This window comes from Arvicanthis niloticus, chromosome 21 (assembly GCF_011762505.2).
Source record: "Arvicanthis niloticus isolate mArvNil1 chromosome 21, mArvNil1.pat.X, whole genome shotgun sequence".
Lineage (NCBI taxonomy): Eukaryota > Metazoa > Chordata > Mammalia > Rodentia > Muridae > Arvicanthis > Arvicanthis niloticus.
Genome location: NC_047678.1, coordinates 50,456,324 through 50,479,296, shown reverse-complemented (window position 1 = coordinate 50,479,296; position 22,973 = coordinate 50,456,324). Strand labels below are relative to the sequence as shown.

Below are 22,973 nucleotides of genomic sequence, written 5' to 3'. Positions count from 1 at the left end.
TATTCTTGTCAATGGAAGTTGTTTCTCCTGGGAGGGTTCAGCTTCTCACTGCCATCTCCAAGTCCTGGATTCCATAGGCAGAACCTATCTTATTGGCAGTATCACGTTCTGACTTAAGTCTATCACAGTTAATTGTTATACTTGGGTTTCTAATACATTTGATGCACTATGAAGATGGCAGAAGTATAAATCTTTCTATTTCTTGGTGTTATGGATTCAGTAAGTGTATCATTAAATGACCAATTAAGTACACACTAAGAAGGGTTAGCAGGCCTGTTCCTAGATTAATTTGTGAACTAGACAAATTTGTCTTCTTAGTTGATATTCTGTGATGCTTTAGATCCTCATAAGGGAACTGAGTTCTTTAGGTAGAGAAAACCTCAAAGCTCAGGGGCACAACAAGGGAGTTATTTTTCATATATTCTATATTTTCATAGAGGCAACCAAGTCCCTCACTTGCTGTTCACAAAATGGCTAAGTAGCATTGGGTGTCTCCTTCCCCGGTGTTTGTGTTGTGGGGGTTGACTTGGATCACAGCAGTGCTTAGATAGTTACTGTCAGAGGACACTGCTGATTGATACCTTCTCTCATTCCTAGGTTTCTGTTAAGGTTGTGATAGTTTGGGGCATGAAGAACAAATATTCACAGCAGCAGAAGCAACTAACTTATAATCCCTGTTATCTGGAAGAAAGAATCAAGTCTGCTATCCTGAACATGGAGATGCTCTCTCTACTGCCATAGTCTGGGAAAGGGCTCTCTGACTTGGTTTCATGGGCTTCAATGGAAGGACCCAGTGGGTGGTTTGTACAGGAAAATCTGAGAAGGTCAGCTTGTGGCCACGGGAAAAGGGCCAATAGATATTCACTTCATATATCCACTCATGTTAATCCAGCAAAATAGGCATGTTTGTGTGCTATTTTATGTCTTTTATGGATGGGGAGTTTTGAGTTCTAAAGATATTGCGATGGGAGCTGGAAGAGGTTCTTTACTCACCATAAAATGGGAAGGGCTGAGCTAAAAGTCACACTCTGGGTCAGAATGCTGAGTGACATGAAAGTGGATGTCAGTGTGGGAGACAAAATAGGCACTAAAGAGTCATGAAAGGCTCTCTGCTCATAATCACCGTACATGAAACAATGAGGCAGGAGAACCATGTGCTTCAGGCTAGCATGGGCTACATAGGCAGACTCCAATCACCCCTTTCATTGTTTCTCTCCTAGAAAGGGTACTATAATAAATTATTAATAAGTGATTAATAAATGAAGAGTCATATTTAAGCAGGCGGAAGAAAGAAAATCCTCGCCATAGTCCAAGAAAAAGCCACTAGTCACATATGGTTATTGAATTCTGGATTAATATAAATTCAATAAAAATTAAATTTCTTGCTTACACTAGTGGCATTTTAAAAACTCAGTGTCCCATTCCACTGGGTAATCTGGGTGGGATAGTACAATCAGAAAATTCCATTTCCATTACAGTCAAAGGTTTTTCTTGTGTGAGACATATTTGGCAAGTAGCAAATATTTGGTGTGTGTGTGTGTTTATTTACTATAACAAAATACAACTGACTTACAAGGAAAGGGTGTATTTTGGCTCACAGTTTGGAGATTTCAGGTGATGGCCAGTTGTCTTGGTTGTTTCAGAACTGTATTGAGGCAGGCTATCATGGTAGCCATGTGTGGTAGAGGAAGCCCACTCACCCCATTGTATGGAAGCACAAAGAAAAAAACAGAGAGAAGAAAGGGCCATAGTCCTAATAATACCCCTCCAAGGGCGAGTCTTCAGTTACTGACGGTTTCTCAGTTACTGAAGGTTTCTCAGTTACTGAAAGGTTTCTCAGTAGGTCCCTACTGCTTCAGGCTTCCACCAAATTCCAACTGTGCCACCCTGGAGAGTAAGCTCTCAACACAACACATGAGCCTTTGGGGGAACATTCTAGATCTGAACCATAGCATTAGGTATGGCTGGTAGGGATAAGGTTGGATGTATGAGTTGGAGGCCATATTGAAATGGGCATAGCACATTTAGGCTCTATTCAGTCTATAAAGAAATCCCTAAGGGATTTTGAGCAGATGCAGCAGGTTGAGCCATTTTTATAAAACAAAACAAAACAAAACAAAACAAAACAAAACTACACTGAACTGAACTAAACTAAACTAAACTAAACTAAACTAAACACAGCAGTGAATTAGACCCAGGAATGGAACATGCCATGTGTTGAGATGGCCCATAAGTGTGCTGGGGAGTGGAACATGCCATGTCCTAAGATGGCCCATAAGTGTGTTACTGCCACGGCTACTGTGAAAGATTGTGTTTTGAAGCTTGTGGTGATGCCATGAAGATAGAAGGTAAATGAGCCATTTATATCAGTATTTACATGGCTTGGCATTGAACTAGAGTAAGTACAGAATAAGGTTTTTTAGTATTGAATGATATGAGAAGATGTTATAGTGAGTAGCAATCTTAGACTGAACATTATACTTAGATTGAGGTGTTTTATTTGGGGGAGATGGTTAATGAGCTGTGAGAAATTCACCTATCAAGCACAAGTGGGAGGTAAGACTTGAATCTGCTTTGTTCATGTAATAGTGAAATGTTTGCTGTAGATATAAATGGAGATGGATATTTATTGAAAGAACACAGATTAATCAAAGGCTAAGACTGTAATCACTCAGGCCACAAATAATCTTTAAAAATGATTTGTTAAGGTTTGTTTTTTGCCATGCTAAACCCTGGTTGCTCCCAGAGAGTGTACATAGATCCAGGAGATGCTATGTGACCTTGCCCTGCAACCCCACACCCCTGAAACAAGTTATCCCTATTGGTGAATAAAGATGCTGACAGCCAATAGTTGTGCAGAAGAGACATAGGCAGGGTTTAGGGTTCCCAGGCTTGGGGTTGGAAAGAACCACAAGGAGGGGAAAGAAAAGAAGGTGAAGAGAGGAGAAAGTGCCATGGGGTAAGAATCTTAGAATAATGGTCATGTGGGTTGACTAGTCCAGACAAAACATGGTAAATTATATAATGGGGTTATTGGCTGGAAAACAGACATCATAGCATAGAGGCTAGATACCTGCTCAACTCTTGTGCTGATTAAGATTTATTGTAAATATAAAGTTTGTGTGTGTCTTTTATCTGGGAACTAAATGGTCAATGGCAGGGTAGAAACTCTAGATTGAAATTAAGTATTTCAACAACAATGATTGCTCTCTATAAACTGTGATGAAGCCTTATTCACTTGCACATCTCACTGAACACAGAGAAGTTGACCTGTTGCCTACCTATAGTCTTCACCATTACTCTCTAGCATTTACTGACCAAGACTTACTAGAAGGTACTCTACCTACTACCTGAGAAGAAAGGTAACTATGAACCCAGCCGTAAATGCTGTGATCTACAAGTGTGGCCTGAATGCATGCTATTCTGGTGCAACAGTGGCTCAATGAGAGAGTAGCCAATCACCCTCCGATTAGATTTTAAGGCTGATTCCATGAGCTGGAACCCTGCCCGACACTCCTTGGGCAGCTAAGAACCTGAGAGTGGATAGGCCATGGGCCTAGAGGAAAACCAAATACCACTGTTCAGGAACATAGCAATAAAATGATTCCTAATGACATTCTACTAATCTCATAGATCAGTGTCTTGCTCGGCCATCATTAGAGAAACTTCTTCTTGCAGTAGATGGGAATGGACATAGAGCCCCCACAACTGGGCAATGTGTAGGGAGTGAGAGACTTTGGAGCACTCAGTCCTAAATGGGATGTCTCCATTAAATACCGCCTCTCTCCTACCCCCATCCCCCACTCCAGAGCTCAGGGATCTATGCATAAGAGGGGGTGGATAGATTGTAAGAACCAGAGGTGATAGACGGTTCTAAGAAATCAACATCTTTCAGACACAGCAGGGCTGATGCACATATGAACTCCGGGAACTGCGGCAGTGCACATAAGACTTGCACAGGTTCAAGCCAGATGGTGTCAGGGCTAAGAGGGGGAAATAGACACACGTTCCTGTTCCCATCCCTAGTAAAAAAAGCTATCTGCAGCTGGCATTTGCATGCAAAGGGAAATTTAATTTTCTCCAATGAAGTCTCACTGGGTATATTAAACACACTTACAGACAGGCCCCACACTAACATTAGGTGGCCAACACCAAATGAACTCAATGATATTTTTGTAGACTTTTTGTTTCATGTTGCTTTGTTTGGACACTTTTTTTTTTTTTTGGTCTTATTGGCCTTTTGCTTGTAGATTATGGTTCCTAGTTTGTGCTGTTGTATGTATGTGTGTGTTTCTCATATTTTTTCCTTTGGTTTTTGTTTGTGTGTTTTGTCTGCCTGTTTATTTTCTAAAGAGAAAGAAAAAGAAAGGGCTGAGTGGGCAGGGAGGGTGAAAGGCTCTGGGTTAAAAGAGGGGAAAGCATTATCAGAATGTATTGTATGAAAAAGAGTTTTTTTTTTTTTCAGTAAAAAAATAATGTGGTTCATTAAAAAATAATTTGTGGAAAGGAAAAGTGAGAGCTTCAGACAAGGAAGCCAGGAGTGCATATGAAAACATTTTCTCTTTCCTCACAGATAAGATGGATCAATATCTTCAAACAAGTTTGTGTAGTGAAAGTGTCTTGCCATTTTGTTCTAGTAAGGGTTATCAGGGTTGTAAGTAAGCTGTTATGTCCATGCGCTTGGAAGTACAACCTTCTCTCTTGAGTTTCCCATTGATCCTGGGCTTGGAGGCTACTGATGAAAACCAGATGTTCTTTTTTCCTATGGAATTTTAATATACCTTCTTTGTTAGTAAGCTAATTCTGACATTCAGTGTTCGTATTAAACATTTTACTTCCTATTCTTTCAGAGAGAAATATTATGGAAGGAATTTGAGGTTGGCCTCTTTGGGCAGATGAAATTCTTTCCAGTGTCCTGTAGTCTCTTCCCCTCTTCGCTTATGACAGAAGTTAACATCTGTGTTTCCTACTTTCCTTAGTTCTCAGACATTTTGTCATCTGTTACCACAACTATTTAGTGACTCAACAAGAATTTCCCTAAATCATCGTGAGACCTCGTTTGGATTTTTAATAAACAGTCACATTCTAATGAGGTCTTCATAAAACTGACTAAATATGTTTAGAAATCATTAGCTTAAATTACCGGTACAAAAATCTCCTCTGGGAGCTCTGCAGATTTGGTTATGAGACTTCTGGCAGATGGATTACTTCAGCACCATGGCAGCGTTTTTGAATCTCCACACAAACAGTGTAAACAGGGATGCCTTGGAAACAGGAGGCTGGATAAGACACTAACTGTCCCTCTGGTGGGTTCATTAAGCAGGGAAGACAATCACAACCCATTCTGGGTGCCATTTAACCACCAGGTGCACAGCTGTTGGCAGGTGTCAGGGAAACTGACGAGGGTCCTTCTCAGACACACTGGCTGAAAGAGGATGCATGATAGTGACACAGGAATCTCAGATAATGACAGGTCCTGGCAGATGTACCTGGATCCCCACTGGAAGAGAATGGAACTTCTCAGTCTTCTATGCCAGGTGCAGAGACAGGGAAGGCCTCCCAGTGGCTCCAGCGGAGGCAATTAAAGCCCCTGAATACTGAGTGCTTGAGGGTAGGAAAGGGTGGAAGCAGGTCCCCAGCACTGACTTAATGAACCAGCAGCAAGTCTGTGTAAACAGACACACATCCAGGTGGCTCATGGGTAATTCATGAAGGACGCCCCGCGTGCGGTGCTCATGTTAAGTAGGCAGTGGTTGCCCTTAAGAATCATGTCATTTTGATTTCTTGGATGATTTGTTGTTGTTTCTGTGCATGGGAAATGGGAGTTGCCTCTACACAAATGCACAGCACTAACAACAGAAAACAGCCTGGAACAAGGTCAGGGCCTTTCCCCCTAATGGGATAAGACTTCTTGTCAAAACTTCCAAATCTATGACAGACATTCGAGAATAGATGCCATTAATGTCACTACTAATTGAAGACAAACCCATGAAGGGACTAGAGGCCTCTTCTGAGATCACTCACACTCTCTCCACCAACTGGGTGAGAGCTTAGGATTTGTTAAAAACAAAACTCAACCATTTTATCCTTGGTAAGCCTAAGGGTATAGATTTAGAAATAAACCAGAAACACAATGCCCACCCTCCTTTAGTGACATCCCATGGTCCAGAAGGAGTTTTCATACTGATTTGTTAAAGCCATTGTCATGAAGCCCAACAGGGCCCACTGGGAACAGGGCAGGTCCAAGACCCCAAATGGAAAGGCTGCCATTTGGACATTCTCAGTTGTTCTATCTACAGAGCAGCACAGCTGAAAACAAAACCTGATCTCCTGCAAAATCTACCAGTAGTCTTTTGTACATTATTACTAATTCTTTAAAAAAGTCTATGGGTGTTCTGCCTGTGTGTATGTCTGTGCTCAGTACTGAGGGAGCCAGAAGAGGGTGTCAGACCCCCTGGAACTGCAGTTACAGATGGTTGTGAGCTGTCCTATGAGTAGACTGAGCTTTGGTACCCTGCAAGAGCAGCCAGTGCTCCTAACTGCTGAGCCATCTCTATAGCCTCTGTGGCTACCTTTAATGTAGTAACAAACACGACAGTCTTCTTTCTGTCTTTACATCCAAGACCATGCTGTTTCTACCCTTCCTGAAAGTAAAGGAATTTACCATGTGTAATGACTTTCACCTTTTAAGTCTACTGAGTTAGGTTAAAGCACAGTTGGGAATTTCAACTAAGAAAAAAAATATACATGCGCATTCATTCCTAACCATCTAATGGAATGTGTTATTGTACTGATTCTTGATTTTTCAAAGCAATTTACTCCAGGAAACTCTTGAAAGTCAGCTCCGGGGGCTGTAGAGATGGCTCAGTGGTTAAGAGCACTAACTGTTCATCCAGAGGTCCCAAGTTCAATTCTCAGCAACCACATGGTGGCTCACAACCATCTGTAATGGGATCTGACGCCCTCTTCTGGTGTGTCTGAAGAGAGTGACATTGTACTCATATACATAAAATAAATAACTCTTTAAAAACAAAAGAAAGTAAGCTCCAATATAAATATTTAAAATCTGAGGCAGCTAATTCCGTGAGGGTTGGGGGAGGGGATGTAGCTATTGTAAAAGCTTGTGAAGCCTGGACCACCTCCACAGGCCTCACTATGGGATGTGGACATTCTGTGTTTGTGGAGTCAGTTCAGAAACTAGGATGAGTGTGCTGTTCCTTAGAAGGGATGCAAGACTGAGGGAATTCTCTGCTCTGTCGTGGAAGAGCTCAAAGGCATACTCAGTGGCTATTTGATGCTACCCAGGAAGACGTCCACTCTTGCTATATACTGAGGATGAAGGGGACAAAGCCACATCATTCCATAAATGAGAATGAATTCTGGTGTCACCCCTGACCTCCTAAAATACCCAGGAAAATCAGGGTTATTATATGGATCACTGCTGGTTCCAGGTTTAAAAATAGAAGATTTAAATTGATGCTTATCATTTAATGAGTCCTCATATTAACAATGACCATTCTTGACATGGAAACTCATGTAATCTATACTAGAACTCCCCCAAAGTAGGGTGTCATGGAACAGATACTCTACATGCCCAAATTTAAATGTTGAAATCTTACCACCCATTCCCCATGATGGCTAAATCTGTAAATGAAAGAGCATGGATAAGTTAGCATAAAAAGGTTGGGGCTCTGACCCAATAAGATTAGTGTCCATATAAGAAAAGTCCTAGAAAGCTCACTGTATGCTCCATGCTACTTAAAGTCCCAGTGAAGGCAGCCAGCCACATGAAAGCCGGGAGGAGCCCTCTCCAGGTTCTGGATCTTGCTGACTTGAAAGTGGATTTGGCAGTCTCAGATCTTTAAAAAAAATAAATGGCTGTGGTTTGTGCCTCTCAGCCCAAAGGATTCCATTATGGCTATCTGACTTGCTGGATGCACAGGCACCACTGCATCCTATTTCCTCATGGTAAAAGACCTCCCATCTAGGATGCCCACATGACCAGCACCTGCTGGACCAGGCTCCAAGCCAGCTCCCCTGCACTCCCACTAGGTCCCAGAAGAGACAGAATCGAAAGAAAAATGTGATTTATTAATACAAAATGGACCCATATATACATGCCTCAATTTGACACTTTGGATAACCTTTGCTATATAGAGTGCTTACATTTCAAAAATTCCAATCCTTTTCTTAATGTATTGGACTTTTCTCATCTTTGAAACAATCTTTTAAAAACTCAAAGTCTTAAATATTTCTCCTGTGTTGTTTAAAGCTATATTTGTGATATGTATGACTTTGACTTTTACTTATTTGGGGCATTGCATAAGGAAGACATCCCTTTATTTTTAGGGTCCACATGGATAAGCAAATGTCCCAGCTGGCTTGATTGAAAGGCTCACTAATTATATATCTTTCCACTTAGGCCTGCAGTCAACATCTGGGCTCTCTGTTTTGACATATTGGTCCATTTATCTCTTCCCATCAATTTGTGACACCTATAATTTTCTCTTCTCCTATGTATGGTCTTTGTCTGAGATGGATTTCAAGGTTGTCCTGTCACCATAAAGTAAGATAGCAATCTTCCCTTTCTGCTTCCTTAGAATCATTTCATAAAACATATAAGAGGTACTTTGTAATTTATACAATTCAATATTACAAAATTTGAATATTGAGTACCAATAAACCCCTTCTAGCTAGTACATTTTCCTGGCTGACTTCTGGACATGCTTCAATTTTTAAATGATTGTTTTGTCAGAATTTTACCTTCTTTGGAACTGATCTTAGAGAACATATTTTTCTTTGAGATTACCAAATTTAATATTATTCACTTTATTCTCTTATCATAAAGCCACTATCCTTAAATATTGGTGACATGTAGTTTTTTTCTTTTATCTCTAATCTGTTGCCGAACGTTTGTCTATTTTGTATGACTAGGCTTGCATGTGTTGATCTTTATTACAATAATATAATAAACTTCTCTACTTTTCTTATTTTTGTTTGGTTTTACTCTGTCTACTTTCTTGAACTAGATATCTTTCTTTTCATTAAGAGTATCTAGAAACTTTTTGTTTTACCTGCATCCTATGAGTTTATAAATTCCTCCCTCAATATCAATGGGGGGATTGGTTTTTAGGAACCCTCCAGGGATAATTTTATATAAACTTCTATAGCATTTACAGGGAACCTAGGCAATATTTTTCTATATATGGTAGCCACATTATCTCTAGATGGCTTGTGATTCCCAATACAGTATACATCCTATGTCAACAATTGTTTAACAATAATATATAAGGAATACGAATGAGAAAAGTTGTACATGTTGAATATAGATGCTGCACGCGCTCTCTCTCCCCGGTGATGGAATGAAACTATAGCTAATTAATCATGGCCATGGGGCCCACAGACATGGAGGGGTGGCTCGCTGTGATAGTTCTTTCTACCATACATTAGGTGTTACCTTGACCATTGAGTCTAGCAGAGGCTCTTTCCATTGGATCTTGAGTGAAGACAGAGCAAAGCCCATGTAATTTTCTCTTGGGAGGTAGATATTTTCTCCTTCCCCCTCTTCCTTGCTTCCTCCTTGAGTTTGCCTTTTCTCTGACCATCTACCTTTAGAGTTTGGGTTCTATGCTAACACGGTGGCCCCAGGATGTTATCTCTTGAGTTTTGTGACCATCAAGCGACATCTCACCAAGATGGACACAGGGTCTCCCTGCCTGCTTTTGGGCACATGACAGTGTCCAATCTTTCCACTCCCCAGCCCTTAGTGTACTTTAGGTCTTTATTTTCTTAAGTCCCATGTTTTAAACAAGTCCATTTACATACTTACCTGATTTTTATGGGGTTTTAAAAATAAACATAACTTATCTAGAATTTCAAGATGTTTGTAGGAGGTCGGTTATCTAATCTGCCATCTTTTCTAGAATTAGAATCACTTACTTAACTTAGATCTTCTGAGACAACTGTTATATCTGCAACCTTTCCTGTTTGTGCCTCCTGATACCTTTTGAGAACCACCTCCTCTTTTTTTTAAGTTTCTTGCTTCAATAATTCAGTTCTAGGACAAGTGCCAGGCTGCCTTTGCTGGGTATAAATACCAACTTCCTTAAGAGTAAATGTGCTCTTCAGTTGGGCGTCACCACAGAATCGAACCCATTATAAAAGGTGGTTGTAGCCTGTACATTTTCTTATTTAAATGTTGTGGTCTGGAGGTAAACTGATAGCAGGCACTGCTAAGACTACCACTACCCATTAGCCCCCTGGTTAAATAAAAATGATAAACACCAAAGACAGGGCTACTAGACCTTTGAGGCACATTATAGTGCCCAGTTCATAGTTTAGGTCACAGACGCACATTGAAGCATGACACCATGTTGAGTTTCTGAGACAGGTCCCAGCACTGCAAACTGTTTTTAGAGCCAACTACCCTGACTTACACAATGCTCTCATGTCTGTTGTAGCACCTGTAGGATTTCGCACCCTCCAAGTAGCATTAAGGCTTAGAGGTATTTCTGTGTGCTCAGCAAAGCCAGAAAACAACAGCTTTTAAAGACCAAGTGCTTTTTCCTGTCTGTTGCTATTGGCAACAGGTGATAGCCATTCAGGTTAGGCTGGAAGTTAAGTTTTTTGGAGTGTATGAAATACTTCAGGAGCGTGGTTCGTGTCTCTCTATCATTAACTTGGCAAGGAACCAAAGGGTGTCCGCAGTGGACGGGCCAGCTTACCCTTCCCACTTCCACAAGGTTGGTCACCATGATGATGCTCGCTGTGTTCTCATGCCACACCATCCTCCAGAAGTCGTAGATGGTCTCCTGCATGGGCCCTGCACAAAGCACAACAGATGCATCAGTGCTGGGACATCAAAGAAACCTGCTCATCCCCACATACAGACCCTTTTGCTTTGAGCTGGGTGCCTCTCTACAGCAGTCATGCAGAACAGAACTCTTCACTGACAGCAGAAGCCAATGTTTCAGTCATGGCTGAATTTCTTCATATCTTTCAATATTATCTGCATCTGAGTTCTCTTACTCCTCTTAAACTGCGACCGTGAAAGAAAGCGATTTCTCCATCATTTAGTTATTTATCTCCGTGATACTCAGGAGTGAAATTTTTAAAAATGGCTACCATTACTCTTGCTGCTAACAATTGGCAGCTATCCCAGCGAAGCGGTACGCAGGATGAAATGAGTCCCTGTAGGAAACATGGCCTTTTCTTGTTTCTAATATTTTTTATTTTTTGGTGTCATCAGTCAAATTAATCTATTTTCTCTTTCTACATGACTTTCTAAAGTGAGACAGAAGAGTTTGAAGCAGCTGTTTGAGTGCTTCCCACTGAACATGGAGCTGCCTGGCAGAGTGTGGCCAGGCATCTGCTTCCCTTAACCCCTTGAGATCTGACCATTCGGAACTCTTTCCTGTAGCTTGGCTAAAACAAACAAACAAAGGAACAAACAAAAACAAAAAGTGGCAGTGGGGTACATGGTGGCATGGGGGTGGGGTATGTGGTGGTATGGGGGTGCTGTATTACAGAATGCCAGTGCCGATATCATAATGTTTCTCTCCCCCATTTCTATGTCCTATTCCTCTTCATTTACTTATTTATTTTTAAATAACTCATTGAATCCAATTTATGCTGCCTACATATGGCACCGTCCACTAGAGCTCGAAAAAAGCACACAAACAGTACCTCAAGCTCATGCATACTGGAGGGTATAGAACTGACAATATATAGAAGACAAGAAAAAAATATAAGGGTTTGGGGAGCCGACAGAAGGCGGCTATCATCCTTGCAGCCATCTTGAGCCATATACCCTGACAAGAGACTTGATTACAATAGCTTAGAACAGTTGAGAACACTCTGGTAACATCCTGTTTTAGATACCCAGGATCTTCCCTTGGGTGTGTGAGACTTAAAGGTGTGATTTAGAGCGAGACTTAAGGGCGTGACTTAAGGTGTGACTTAAAGGCAAGACCTAAAGGCGTGACTTAAAGGCGTGGCTTAGAAGTGAGACACTAGGTATTAGGCACTTGGCACTTGGAGGAAGAATCTGGAGCTAGAAAGTAGGCACTTGAGACTCAAGACAGGCAACTAGGGATTAGGCACTTAGCACTTGGAGAAAGAACTTGGAACTGGGAAAAAGACTAGCAACTTAGAACTAGAATTAGGACCCGAGACTTGGTGCTAGGAACTAGGGATTAGGAACAAGAGACTTGGAGAGAAGAAGAGAGACTGAAGAATAAACGGGATTGAATCACACTCTGTCTGGTCTCCATTCTTCGAGTTCATCCTCACTCTCTCTCTTGCTGAACCCCGACCCATGGACCAGAAAAGCTTGGGGCAGTGTGAGCTCTAACAATTTAGCCCCCAAGGCTTTTGGCAGTGCGGGTTCAAACAGTGATAGATCAGTCTGAGGCATTTTGGCCCCCAAATGTGGCTCTCAATATTTTTGGCATCCAGCGTGGGGCAGCTCAGGCTGCAACATTTTTGGCACCCAGTGTGGGGCAGCCTGGGCAGCAACATAAGGGGTGAGAGAAATACAAGTTCAAAGGCTTGGAAATGTATGTTCTCTGTGGAGGATCACACAAGTACTCAGGCACACTTAGAACTGATGCTCTCCTATACTTAAAGGATCATGACACTAGCAGACTATTGATTTTGCAGGTGTTTGAATTTGAGGTGTGGGTGTGGGTGCATGTGTGTGTGTGTGTGTGTGTGTGTGTGTGTGTGTGTGTGTGTGCATGTGTGTGTGTGTATGGAGGAGGGAGAGACTTGAGACAAATTATGTGGCTATGGTGAGGTTCAGCATTGCCTTCTTTAGACAACTACACTAACACATTTCAAGGCAACTTTGAGGACCCTTGAAATTAAAATGTTTTATAAATAAGAAAGCAACAGGGGGAAAATAAGGTATATTTAGTATTACCAAAGTTCATCTTCATGTGCATGTCTGGACATAGCAATAGCAGCACACTGAGGGATCCCTCCAGTTACCCAGGACCAATTAGCAATGAGCTATGGTATAGAGCTTCCGTGGTATAGAGTTTCCATGGTATAGAGCTTCTGTGGTATATATAGAGCTTCCGTGGTATAGAGTTTCCGTGGTATAGAGCTTCTGTGGTATAGAGCTTCTGTTGTATAGAGCTTCCGTGGTATAGAGCTTCTTGTTTCATCTCTCTGACTTCTTCCCCTTGCCCTCTGCCACATGTGCTATTCCTTCTACCCCATGCCATTCAGAGAACATAGCCCTATACCCCTGCAGAGGCAGACTCAGGTACCTCACATCTCTGTGTCTAATCCCTTTGGGGATGGGGATACAGCCACTTCCTGTGAAGCTATGCCAGCAGTCTCAGCCATTCCCCAGGCACTTTCGTGCCATTCTCCTGCCATAGAGGCAGGAGATTTCTGTGACTTTAATTGGAGGCTACAGAAGGGACAGGGAAATATCAGCTTCTATCAATCACTGAGCCCCTTGCTCTCATTGTGGACTTAGCAGCTTGTTACTTATTCAGTAGGAGAAGTCTGCATTGAGTCTGTCTCCATGCAAACAGTCTTTCCAGTGTGGAGAAAGCCCTGAAACAGGGAGGTGACCTCATAGGCATACAGGCCTGTGCCACATACCGAAACATGGAGACACAGTTCTGATAACCAGAGCTACAGTGGGGGAGTCAAGGGTTCCAGCATCCTCCTGCTTTCCTGTCCCCACAAGATTTCCCAGCCATGTTTGAGACCATGGCTCTTTGTTGTGCTTTTCAAAGTGATCCTCACTTAGCTCTTCTCTGCAATGAGCACTCTGTGATTATTTAATTGACATCTCCTATGGAGGGAACTTGATGTCTGGGTTTACTGTGCTCTCTTATAGAATGCATGTAAGCACAGCAGATCGCAGAATGACGGATCATACAGCTGCATGCACATGAGGAATGCTAACAGTCTGTCTTGGTTCTACCTCCCCCTTCTATGACTACCTGTAGAAGGTCCTGTCATTACCTTTTCTAGGGGCCATCCTTTATGGGGCTCATTCAAGACCCACTATGGTTATCATTCAGGTCTCAGGCACTGCCTGGGGCAGTGATGTTGAACTGTTGCTCCTGATCTCTAAGCAGACTTCAGTCCCAAGTTTACCTGCCCAAGGCTTTGTTTCCCAACTTAGCTCAGCCCATTACCCTGGTGGTCAAAAGTTCCTACTTGCCAGTCATTTCCCACTGAGCTGTGCTCTGAGTCTACGGATGTGTCTAACCCTGCCGACAGGCTCTATGAACCGAGAAAGATGTCACGAAATGGGAACCAGTCAGAGGTCACTTGGGCTTTGAGTGTTTATACGCCCAGTTTGCATGGTCTTTAAAATAAGGGGGTTTGTAAGCTGATGATACATATTTTCTTTCTCCCTGTCACGTGGAAGAAGGGGGGTTTTAGTGTAAGATTTACAATCTTGTTTTTCATCTATTTTCCCCATTTCAACCTGACAACCTGATTCAAATTATTAACCAACACCTAGATACATTATCATGCAGAGACAAGTGCTTCCTGCCCCACCCTATACCGCAAATTGGAACAAACTTGGTGGTTACCAATAGCTACTACATGTGACTTTAGTAGTCACTGGTGGGAGGGCTCTGAGCGACAGTGACCATCATGGAGCCAACATAGTGACTCCACAACCATGCACTGGGTATAAGATTCCCATGGGTCTGACATATGGGGAGCTCCTGTTCCTCTGGCCTAAACCTCTAGGGTTACTGGGAATTTCTCCAAGGGCACAGGAAATTTTTGTCCTTGGATGAGGATTTCCCAAACAGAATGCAAAAAACCCAGGGGGCTCTGCAAGCCCCGCTCAAAGTCTGAACAGGTATGACTGGCAGCTCTTCATTGGATTCCACTGGGGGGTGGCTGAGTGGAAACCACTGATTTGCTGTGGAAGAATACTTAAAGATGTTCACACTGAGGGACAGGTGAGGCTCAGCAGTTGTCCTCCCATGGGACTCCATCATTTGAAAAGTAGGGTCTAGAAATTTCAATAGCTGCTGACCAGTAATGCATCCATTTTCTTCACAATGGTTGGCACGCACGGAGAAGGAAATGCTTGGTGGGCATGTTCACCACCATCTGGCCTTGCAAACAATGAGGACATAGGAAGAAATAAGAAATGCACTCCCAAACCCAAGGAAGAGACACACAGGGTTGGGCACCATTATGTACAATGAGTTCTCTAATTTACAGGAGGTAAGGGGTATTATAAATTATAATTTTAGACCCTGGTGGGCAACCTTCACCACGTTCTTTTCACATCTGAATCTCTATACAACGTGTTTTACTGATAACTAAAGTCAAGGTCCTTTGAACACTCATAGTAGCTTATTTGAGTTTTTAAAAAGCAAGGTATAAATATCAATGCTGCCACAGCATACACAGAATAAAATTTAACATCTTTTGAGGGAGTCTTACTTCTAAGGTGCTGTTTGAAGTACTTTAAGTGTCCTATCTTGTTAGATTTACAATTCACCATCCTATGAAATCATTCCTGTTATCTCTGCCCTTGCCCTAGGATCACAGACAGGCCCTGAGAAGCATGGTAAGTTGATGGAACGCACAGCTAGTGAGCCATGGAGTTGAGGGAGATTGTCTTTCCTTCCCTTCCTTCTTTCCTTCTAAAGATAAGGAGGGTCTCTCAGTAGCTGGCTTACCCTTGCTATCCTCCTGGTTCAGCCAGTCAAGTACTAGAATGAAAAGGGTGGAGTGTTGCTGACTATTCCATTCCAGGCCCTCAGAGAACGAAAGAGCAAGCTTCAGGAAGACAGGCCTACACCCTAGAGCCACAAGAGGAAGCCAGCAGAAAAACCCGCAAAAGCCTTTTGAAAAGTGGTTTTACATCAGGTCAGTTTCTCCTTTAACATGTTTGCTGGCCTCCTGCTGACACAGAATAAGACTCACCTTCATGAGTGCAGCAAGCTCAGACATTTCTCTGCCAGCCCTCAGCTCTTCAGAGCCACCCAGAATTTTCCCAGAGCAAAGGCAAGGGACACCAGAGAGGCAAAGATAAACAGTACAGAGGCAAGGATGAGAAGGTTCCTCCCCCACTTTCCAGAGGTCAGTCATTGTCTAAGGTAGACATAATTCCAAGTACATGCCCTTTCACAGCTGGACCATGTTCCAGGACAACCTCCAACTGAGATATGCAGAGCCCTGGAGACAAAGACCTTCCAAAGGCAATATGAATGGCTTTCCCAGTATTAACTCCCTGGTGTTTAATGTCTATGTGGACTCTGCAGAAAGCCACCTCTTTGAGAAGACTGTGTGGTGTGTAATTACCTTTCTTGCACTGAACGAGACCTTTGTGCATCTCACTGTGGTTGTGGGGTATTGCCCAGAAGTAAGAACTACAGGGGCGAAAGAGACACAGCTGGATTATTGACCCTAGAAGGACAGGGTAGCCTGCCTGCTCAGACATCTCGATGGGAGGTCAGACATAGCATTTTGGTTCACTGTGGGATACCCTGTGTTCAGCACTCCTGAGGGTAAGATGCTGTAACCATTATTTTTTAAAAGGAACCAGAGTGTCTTACAGTACACCTCATTTTCTCAAATTAAATCCAGGGATAAGGTTTCCTGTGTTTCCTTTCAGACATAGAGATTTGCTTTGCTTTGATCTGTGTAAGACAGTAAGACAATTAAGATACATTTAATACACATAAAAATATCCATCTTAGTTACATAGTTCTTTATTTTATGTGGGGGAGGGATATAATATTACCTGCCTACAACTGATAGATTCATATGCTTACAATTTTTATGTTTTAAATTATCTTTTATTTGTATATGCATGAATGCACACAAATTGTGTGAGTGTGAGTGAGTGTGTGTGTGTGTACACCACCATTCACATATGGAGGTCAGAAGACAGTTTATGAAGGTTGGTTTTCTCCTTCCACTGTGTGTGTCCTGGGGGTTGAACTTAGGTCACTAGATTTAAAGCTGAATGCTTTAACCCCAGGAGCTGTCATGCATGCCCTTAGTTTTAGTTATAAACTGAAAATTCTGAAAGAAATCCATATAAATGTCTTCAAACCTTCTTTTGAGGATATGAGAAGACTTTCTGGAGACCAGGACATATCAACGGATCGGTGGTGGGTGAAGTGGGGTGAGGGGAATATCATCCTAGTGCATAAGAAGGGACATGCTACCGGAGACTTCACTGAGCCTCGTGGGATACTGAGGAGAAACTGAGGCTGGAGGGTCGGGTTGTGGGTCCTGGTTAAGGTGGAATGCTCGGTGGTTGAGACTTGTTACCCTCTGAGAGAGGAAGGGGACACACCAGGGGTCCTCTTGGAAAGAGATGAACTTTTTAGAAGAATTGTGTGATTATGAGAAGAAGACAGGTATTAAAGACTCATACAGAAGGCCAGCTGTCCCAGCAGATTCTGTGCCTTGGCGAGGAAGAAAAGGTGAATAGGAGAGAATGTGATTTATGGTCTTAGTAGGTTTAGGTAGAGACTGCACTGTGGCACTTCTTCCAGGTGTGGCTCAGCCTCCACTGTGAATGGGTATCAGCAACCATAGAAAGCAGAGGATGGGAGGAATTGGCACAGTGGGCTGAGAGGGGAAAAAAAATGGGGCTAAGTCTGAGGATCATCCTAGCCACTTGCAAATCTCAGATGCGTGCCAGAGTCTAGAGGAGACAGAGGAAAGCGGCTTTCAGGATACAGGGAAACACAGAACACAGATAGTGACTTGCAATGAAAGCGCCACATGCCACATTTATCCAGAGAAGGAAAAGGATTGGCTCAGGGTGTGAAGGTGCTTGATGCTCAAGCCTGACAACTCGAGTTCAGTCCTCAGAAGCCATGTGAAAGACTGAATGCAGTGCTGCACACTACTACAAGGAAGAGATGGGAAAAGGGATACCGGAGAAGTGGCCGGAAGTTTGCTGAATAGCTGTTGGGGGCCGACTTTTAGCAGAAAGCGGCTATCAGCTTTGCAGCCATCTTGAGCCATATACCCTGACATGAGACTTGTATTACGATAGCCTACAACAGCTGAGCACACTCTGATAATCTTGGTTTAGATACCTTGGGTGTGTGAGATTAAAGGTGTGTGACTTAAGAGTGTGACTTAGAGATCAGATTTAGAGACAAGACCTAAGGGCATGACTTAAAGGCGTGACCAAAAGGCATGGCTTAGAAGTGAGACATATAAAAGATCAGAGAATCAGACACTTTAGAGAGTACAACTTGGAGAACAATTTGGAGTAATAGAGATTCAGACACTAGGAGTAGGAGTAGACATTAGAACAGATTGAGTACAACCAGGAACTAGGAGGAGTACAACTAGGAACTAGGAACTCAAGACTTGGGACTTGGACTAGGAAGAGAGACTGAAGAATAAACGGGATTGAAACACACTCTGGTCTCCATTCTTTGAGTCTATCCTCACTCTCTCTCTCTTGCTGAACCCCGACCCGTGGACTGGAGCGGCAGCTTGGGCTGGGAAACAGTGGCTGCCAAGCGTGGAGTGAAGAGGCCCACAACATTTTTGGCCACCCAAAGTGGGGCAGCTCGGGCTGCAACAAATAGCTGGCTAGCCCAGAGAAGGCATCACAAAAGAAATAGCAAGAGAGACAAGTTGTGGAAAGCAAACTTCCAAAACTTGCCTTCTAGTCTCCATAGGCCATCTCTCTCCTTCTCTCTCTCTCCTTCCTCTCTCTCTCTCTCTCTCTCTCTCTCTCTCTCTCTCTCTCAAATAATTAAAAATAAATAAGTAGATAAACAAACAAAAGAAGAAGTGTTATCAAAACAGAGAGGGGTGGAGTTTGAAATATACTATGACACACTAAGACCTTCGAATGGGTGGAAATACTTAGCTAGGGACAGTCCAATATCAGGAGCCCTGTGTGTGCCTGACTATTGAAGTGCTGGGATTGATTGGTGATGGTCTGGATCAGGGGTCACAGAGGTGGTGCAAGGACAGAGGGAAGGGGAAGGAACCCAAGATGACAAACCAACAGATAATCTGGGGTACTTGCTGACACTAGCCCAGCCTAGGCTTTGGTGGGATCTCTGGCCGCAGGCTTATCTCATCAGAACAAAAAGCCATGTGAGGTACAGCATGGCAGTGCAAAGAGCCATGCCTGGGATTCGTGCATTAACCGTAACAGCTCCTGCTACGTGCAGAAAACAGTGGCCCTAAATTTCTGATCCATTATTGGTACTGTTGCTGATGGTGATGAACTAGATAAAGTCAGTTACTTAACAGTCAGAGAATTAGACATCCCTTTAGCTGCGTCTGAGTATGGTTTCATTACAAGACCTTGCGTGATTTTTCAGCAAGGTACTGCCATAACACTCAGACTCATAATTTCAGATTTAGTGACTTTTCATTTTTTTGCAGAAGCCAGACGTACAAGGTAAAAAGTGGCACCGTGCCTCACGGTCGGGTGTGATAGCTGGCTTCTGCATTAATAATCCTCAACATCACTTATTTGATGGAGCCATTTGCTCTCCCCTGAGGCTACTTATGGCAACGTGTAGAACTTTATGACTAGTCTTTGGTTTCGGCTGTGAAAGAGAAGCAGCAGAACTGAGGTGGGTACATGGGGTATGATCTGCTCATTTCCCACACACGAAACTGTTGTGAAAAAAAAAATGACTATTTACAAGAAACAAAGAGAGTCCAGAGAGAGAGAGAGGCAAATGCAGTTATTCTGTGATGGGGGAGTTATTTGACCTGATTTTGAAATGGACATAGTTGCAGGACAAGACACTGATGTCTAAGCACAGCACTGAAGCAAACCTACTTCATATCTAGAATTCTACAGGGTGAGGGACTGTTCTCCCAGTCCCTTGGAATTTTAGTTGTTGAGTGTAAAAGAGAAGGAACTTGGCGTCAAAGCTATAAAAAAAGCTGTCTTTTTAGAAGGGGTATCAGAAGGTGTGACTTGATAACACGGTTAGACAGTGTTTTCACTTTAGAGAGTCCTGTGATTTCCATGCAATGGACAATCCCTGCTTTCCCCACAGGGGGTGTTTTTGCTACAGGGTTGGCCTTACTCTGACTGGCAGGTGTGTGGCTGTACTTCTACAGGGACTTGCTGAGCGTTACTCCCAGACCTGGAGCCAAGCCCACATTTCCTTCCTATTGTGTCTTTCAGCCACATGCCTCTACAATATATCACCCACACCTTTCCTGTTAGGCTGAAATACAAATGAAAAGATACATGTTTTTCTCTTACTAGTTCTAAGGATTATTTGTTTCTGGGTATAGCACAAACATATGAAACTCTGACTCAACACTCAACAGTGAAAGGCTAAGTTGGTTTTAATTAGGAGTAAGCTGTAAATGTATATGAGCCACACACACACATATAATACATATATATACACATATATACATATATAAATATATACATGCATACATACATACATGCATGCATATATATCCTCAGAATCTTCTGTCCATAATTTCAGTTACAACTCTTCATCTCTTATTTAGGTTAATAACTCAGTTTTATCTCCCTTTATTTTTTCAATTAAAAATAATTAGGGACACCCCCCCGCCAAATAATTAGGAGATACTTTAAAAATACAAAACTCTGAAAAAATTATACAGCACATATGTGTGGTTTTGGTACATGTGTGTGGACATACGTTTGTGTGGGGGTTTCTCAATACCTGTGGGCATGACGTGTGTGTGGAAGGCAGAGGAGATTTTCAGGTGTCCTCCAGCACCTTCTACCTTTTGTCTGATACAAGCATTCTCACTGGTCTGGAGCTTTAGCATGTGGGCGGGGCTCGCTGGCTCTGAGGCTATGGGAGATGGCCCCTGTCTGCCTCCCATGTTACCACTGCTGGGACTGTAGACACATGCCTCCACCACTGCCTTTGTATGTGAGTTTTGGGGATTTGAAATTCAGGTTACTATGCTTGTAAGGCCAGCACTTAACCAGTGAGTCATCTCTCCAGCCCCATATTTCTCTTAATAAAGATACACTCAACTGATGGCCATGGTCTTCCTGAGATCTGTTAGTTCTCTCCTTTTCCATTTTAAGAACTATGGCTGCTTCACATTACTTCCAATATGTTGATCCTTCGACAATTAGCCATTGTTGTAATTTCTTCCTTCTCTCTTGTCTCATATACTTTCATGATTTTGTTTTTCTGGAACTTATCTTTAGTAGAATAAAGTTTCCTGTATTTCTGTAATATCATTAACTATATCTTAAGTACCAGTAAAAGAAAAAAATAAAAAGATGAAGAAAGTTTTAATAATAAATTGAGTTTCTGAATACCACCTTCTTTTGCCCACCCAACCCCCCAGAACTTTACACAAGAAAATGAAATAGTATCTTTGAGATCTAAGCGTGTCATGATGTTTTGGGGTGGGGGAAAGGTCACAGAGGATGTCTTTAGTTCTGTTCGTTTATGTTTCCTGTATGCATGTGTTTGCATATGAGGATGTGGGTGTGGGCAAGGTCTCAAACATTGTGTGTTTCCAAGGGGAAATAGATGCTGCATCCAGTTTGTGATCAAGTTAACTAACTTTCTTTCTTTCTTTTTTTTTTTTTTTTTTTCCGAGATGGGGTTTCTCTGTATAGCCCTGGCTGTCCTGGAACTCACTCTGTAGACCAGGCTGGCCTCAAACTCAGAAATCTGCCTGCTTCTGTCTCCCAAGTGCTGGGATTAAAGGCGTGCGCCACCACTGCCCAGCTCAAGTTAATTTTCTATTTAACCCGAAATTACCTTTGTTCAAATATTTACAGTGATAACAATCTTTGTACTTTGAAGGGACTCTGGGATGTGAGTGGGACACAGGCAACTCTCTTGGAACATCCTTCTGGAGGAAGCAAGCAGTGACAGGTGCAGAACACACTGATTTCATGATGCTATGTGAGTATGCTGAGTGGTCACTATGTTTGGGACAAAGACTGAACTGTCCCCCCACTGGGTGGTGTGTGTTCCAGATAGGTAGCATCATAACGGTGGGTAGAGTGGCAGCTAATGTTGACTGAGAGGCTGCCGGCAGAGCTGGTTCACCCTGTCTACATGGATTGTTATTTGGATTTGCTCTCTGTGGACTGCATTCAGCATTGTTCCAGAATTGTGCCTCCACAGCAGCTGAGCAAAGCTTTTCAGCTGGCAGTGGTACCCCTGTGTCTGGGAATGCAAAGGCTCCTATGGTGCTTGATGTGACGGTGCTTAATATGGAAGGCGGCTTGGTAAAGGCAGACAAGGCAGGTCTTAGTGGAGCATGTATAGATTAGACCCCTGATGAACAACTGTAACAGGAAGAAAGAATCAATAGCATAGGGACCACCAGTCTATGAGGCAGAGCCACTCATTGAGTTTGTTGGGACTTTTGGTCCCTGGTCCCTGGTATAGGTTTCATGCTATGTGCCGGAGAAGCTGAGAGAAGGCATGGGACAAAGTGCTTAAGCAACAGAAAGGAAGGGACATGACAGATGTCCTCAACCCAAGGGCTTCCCCCTGGCTGTGGTCCAGAGCATTCTTCAGTGTTGGTCTCCAAAGAGAACACTCAGAAGACAGTGCAGGCACTTGTGCAGGCTGCATGGAGGGGAGCAGAGGGAAGGCAGTCAAAGAAAGAAAAGGAAGAAGATGAGCAGAGTCTGGAGTGGTATGGCAACCTAGAGGATCGCCTGCCTTCTGTCATGGGCACAGGAGAGGGAGGGACCTGTGCTCGAATGCTTCAGGGCTAAAGGAGTAGAAGCTTTCAGTAATCTCCATCTTCTTTAATTAAACTTGCCTTGCTACACAAGTGGGATCCTCTTTTATTTAACAAAAAAAGAGAATAAATCTAATAAATGAATAAAATAGAGATAAATTGGCTCCCTAGACACAGCTGAGGGAAGGTACTCTCAAATGTTCAGCGGCAGTGGAGAGTCTAGCATCAGGAAATTTCCAGCAGTGGAGCCAAGAGACAGAGTAAACTGAATTGACACTCATTTTTTTTTTAAACCCTCAAATGGG

General features: G+C 42.8%; 1 protein-coding gene across 4 annotated transcripts in view; it reads right to left on the bottom strand.

The window, feature by feature from the left end:
• The window catches only part of Ptprm (protein tyrosine phosphatase receptor type M), a 799,636-nt gene that overhangs the window by 45,485 nt on the left and 731,178 nt on the right, over positions 1-22,973 (bottom strand). For all 4 annotated transcript variants that reach the window (XM_076917595.1, XM_076917597.1, XM_076917596.1 and 1 more), the window contains one exon: positions 10,725-10,822. In XM_076917595.1, the coding sequence (XP_076773710.1) occupies positions 10,725-10,822 (98 nt within the window). The remainder of the gene's footprint in view (positions 1-10,724; positions 10,823-22,973) is intronic.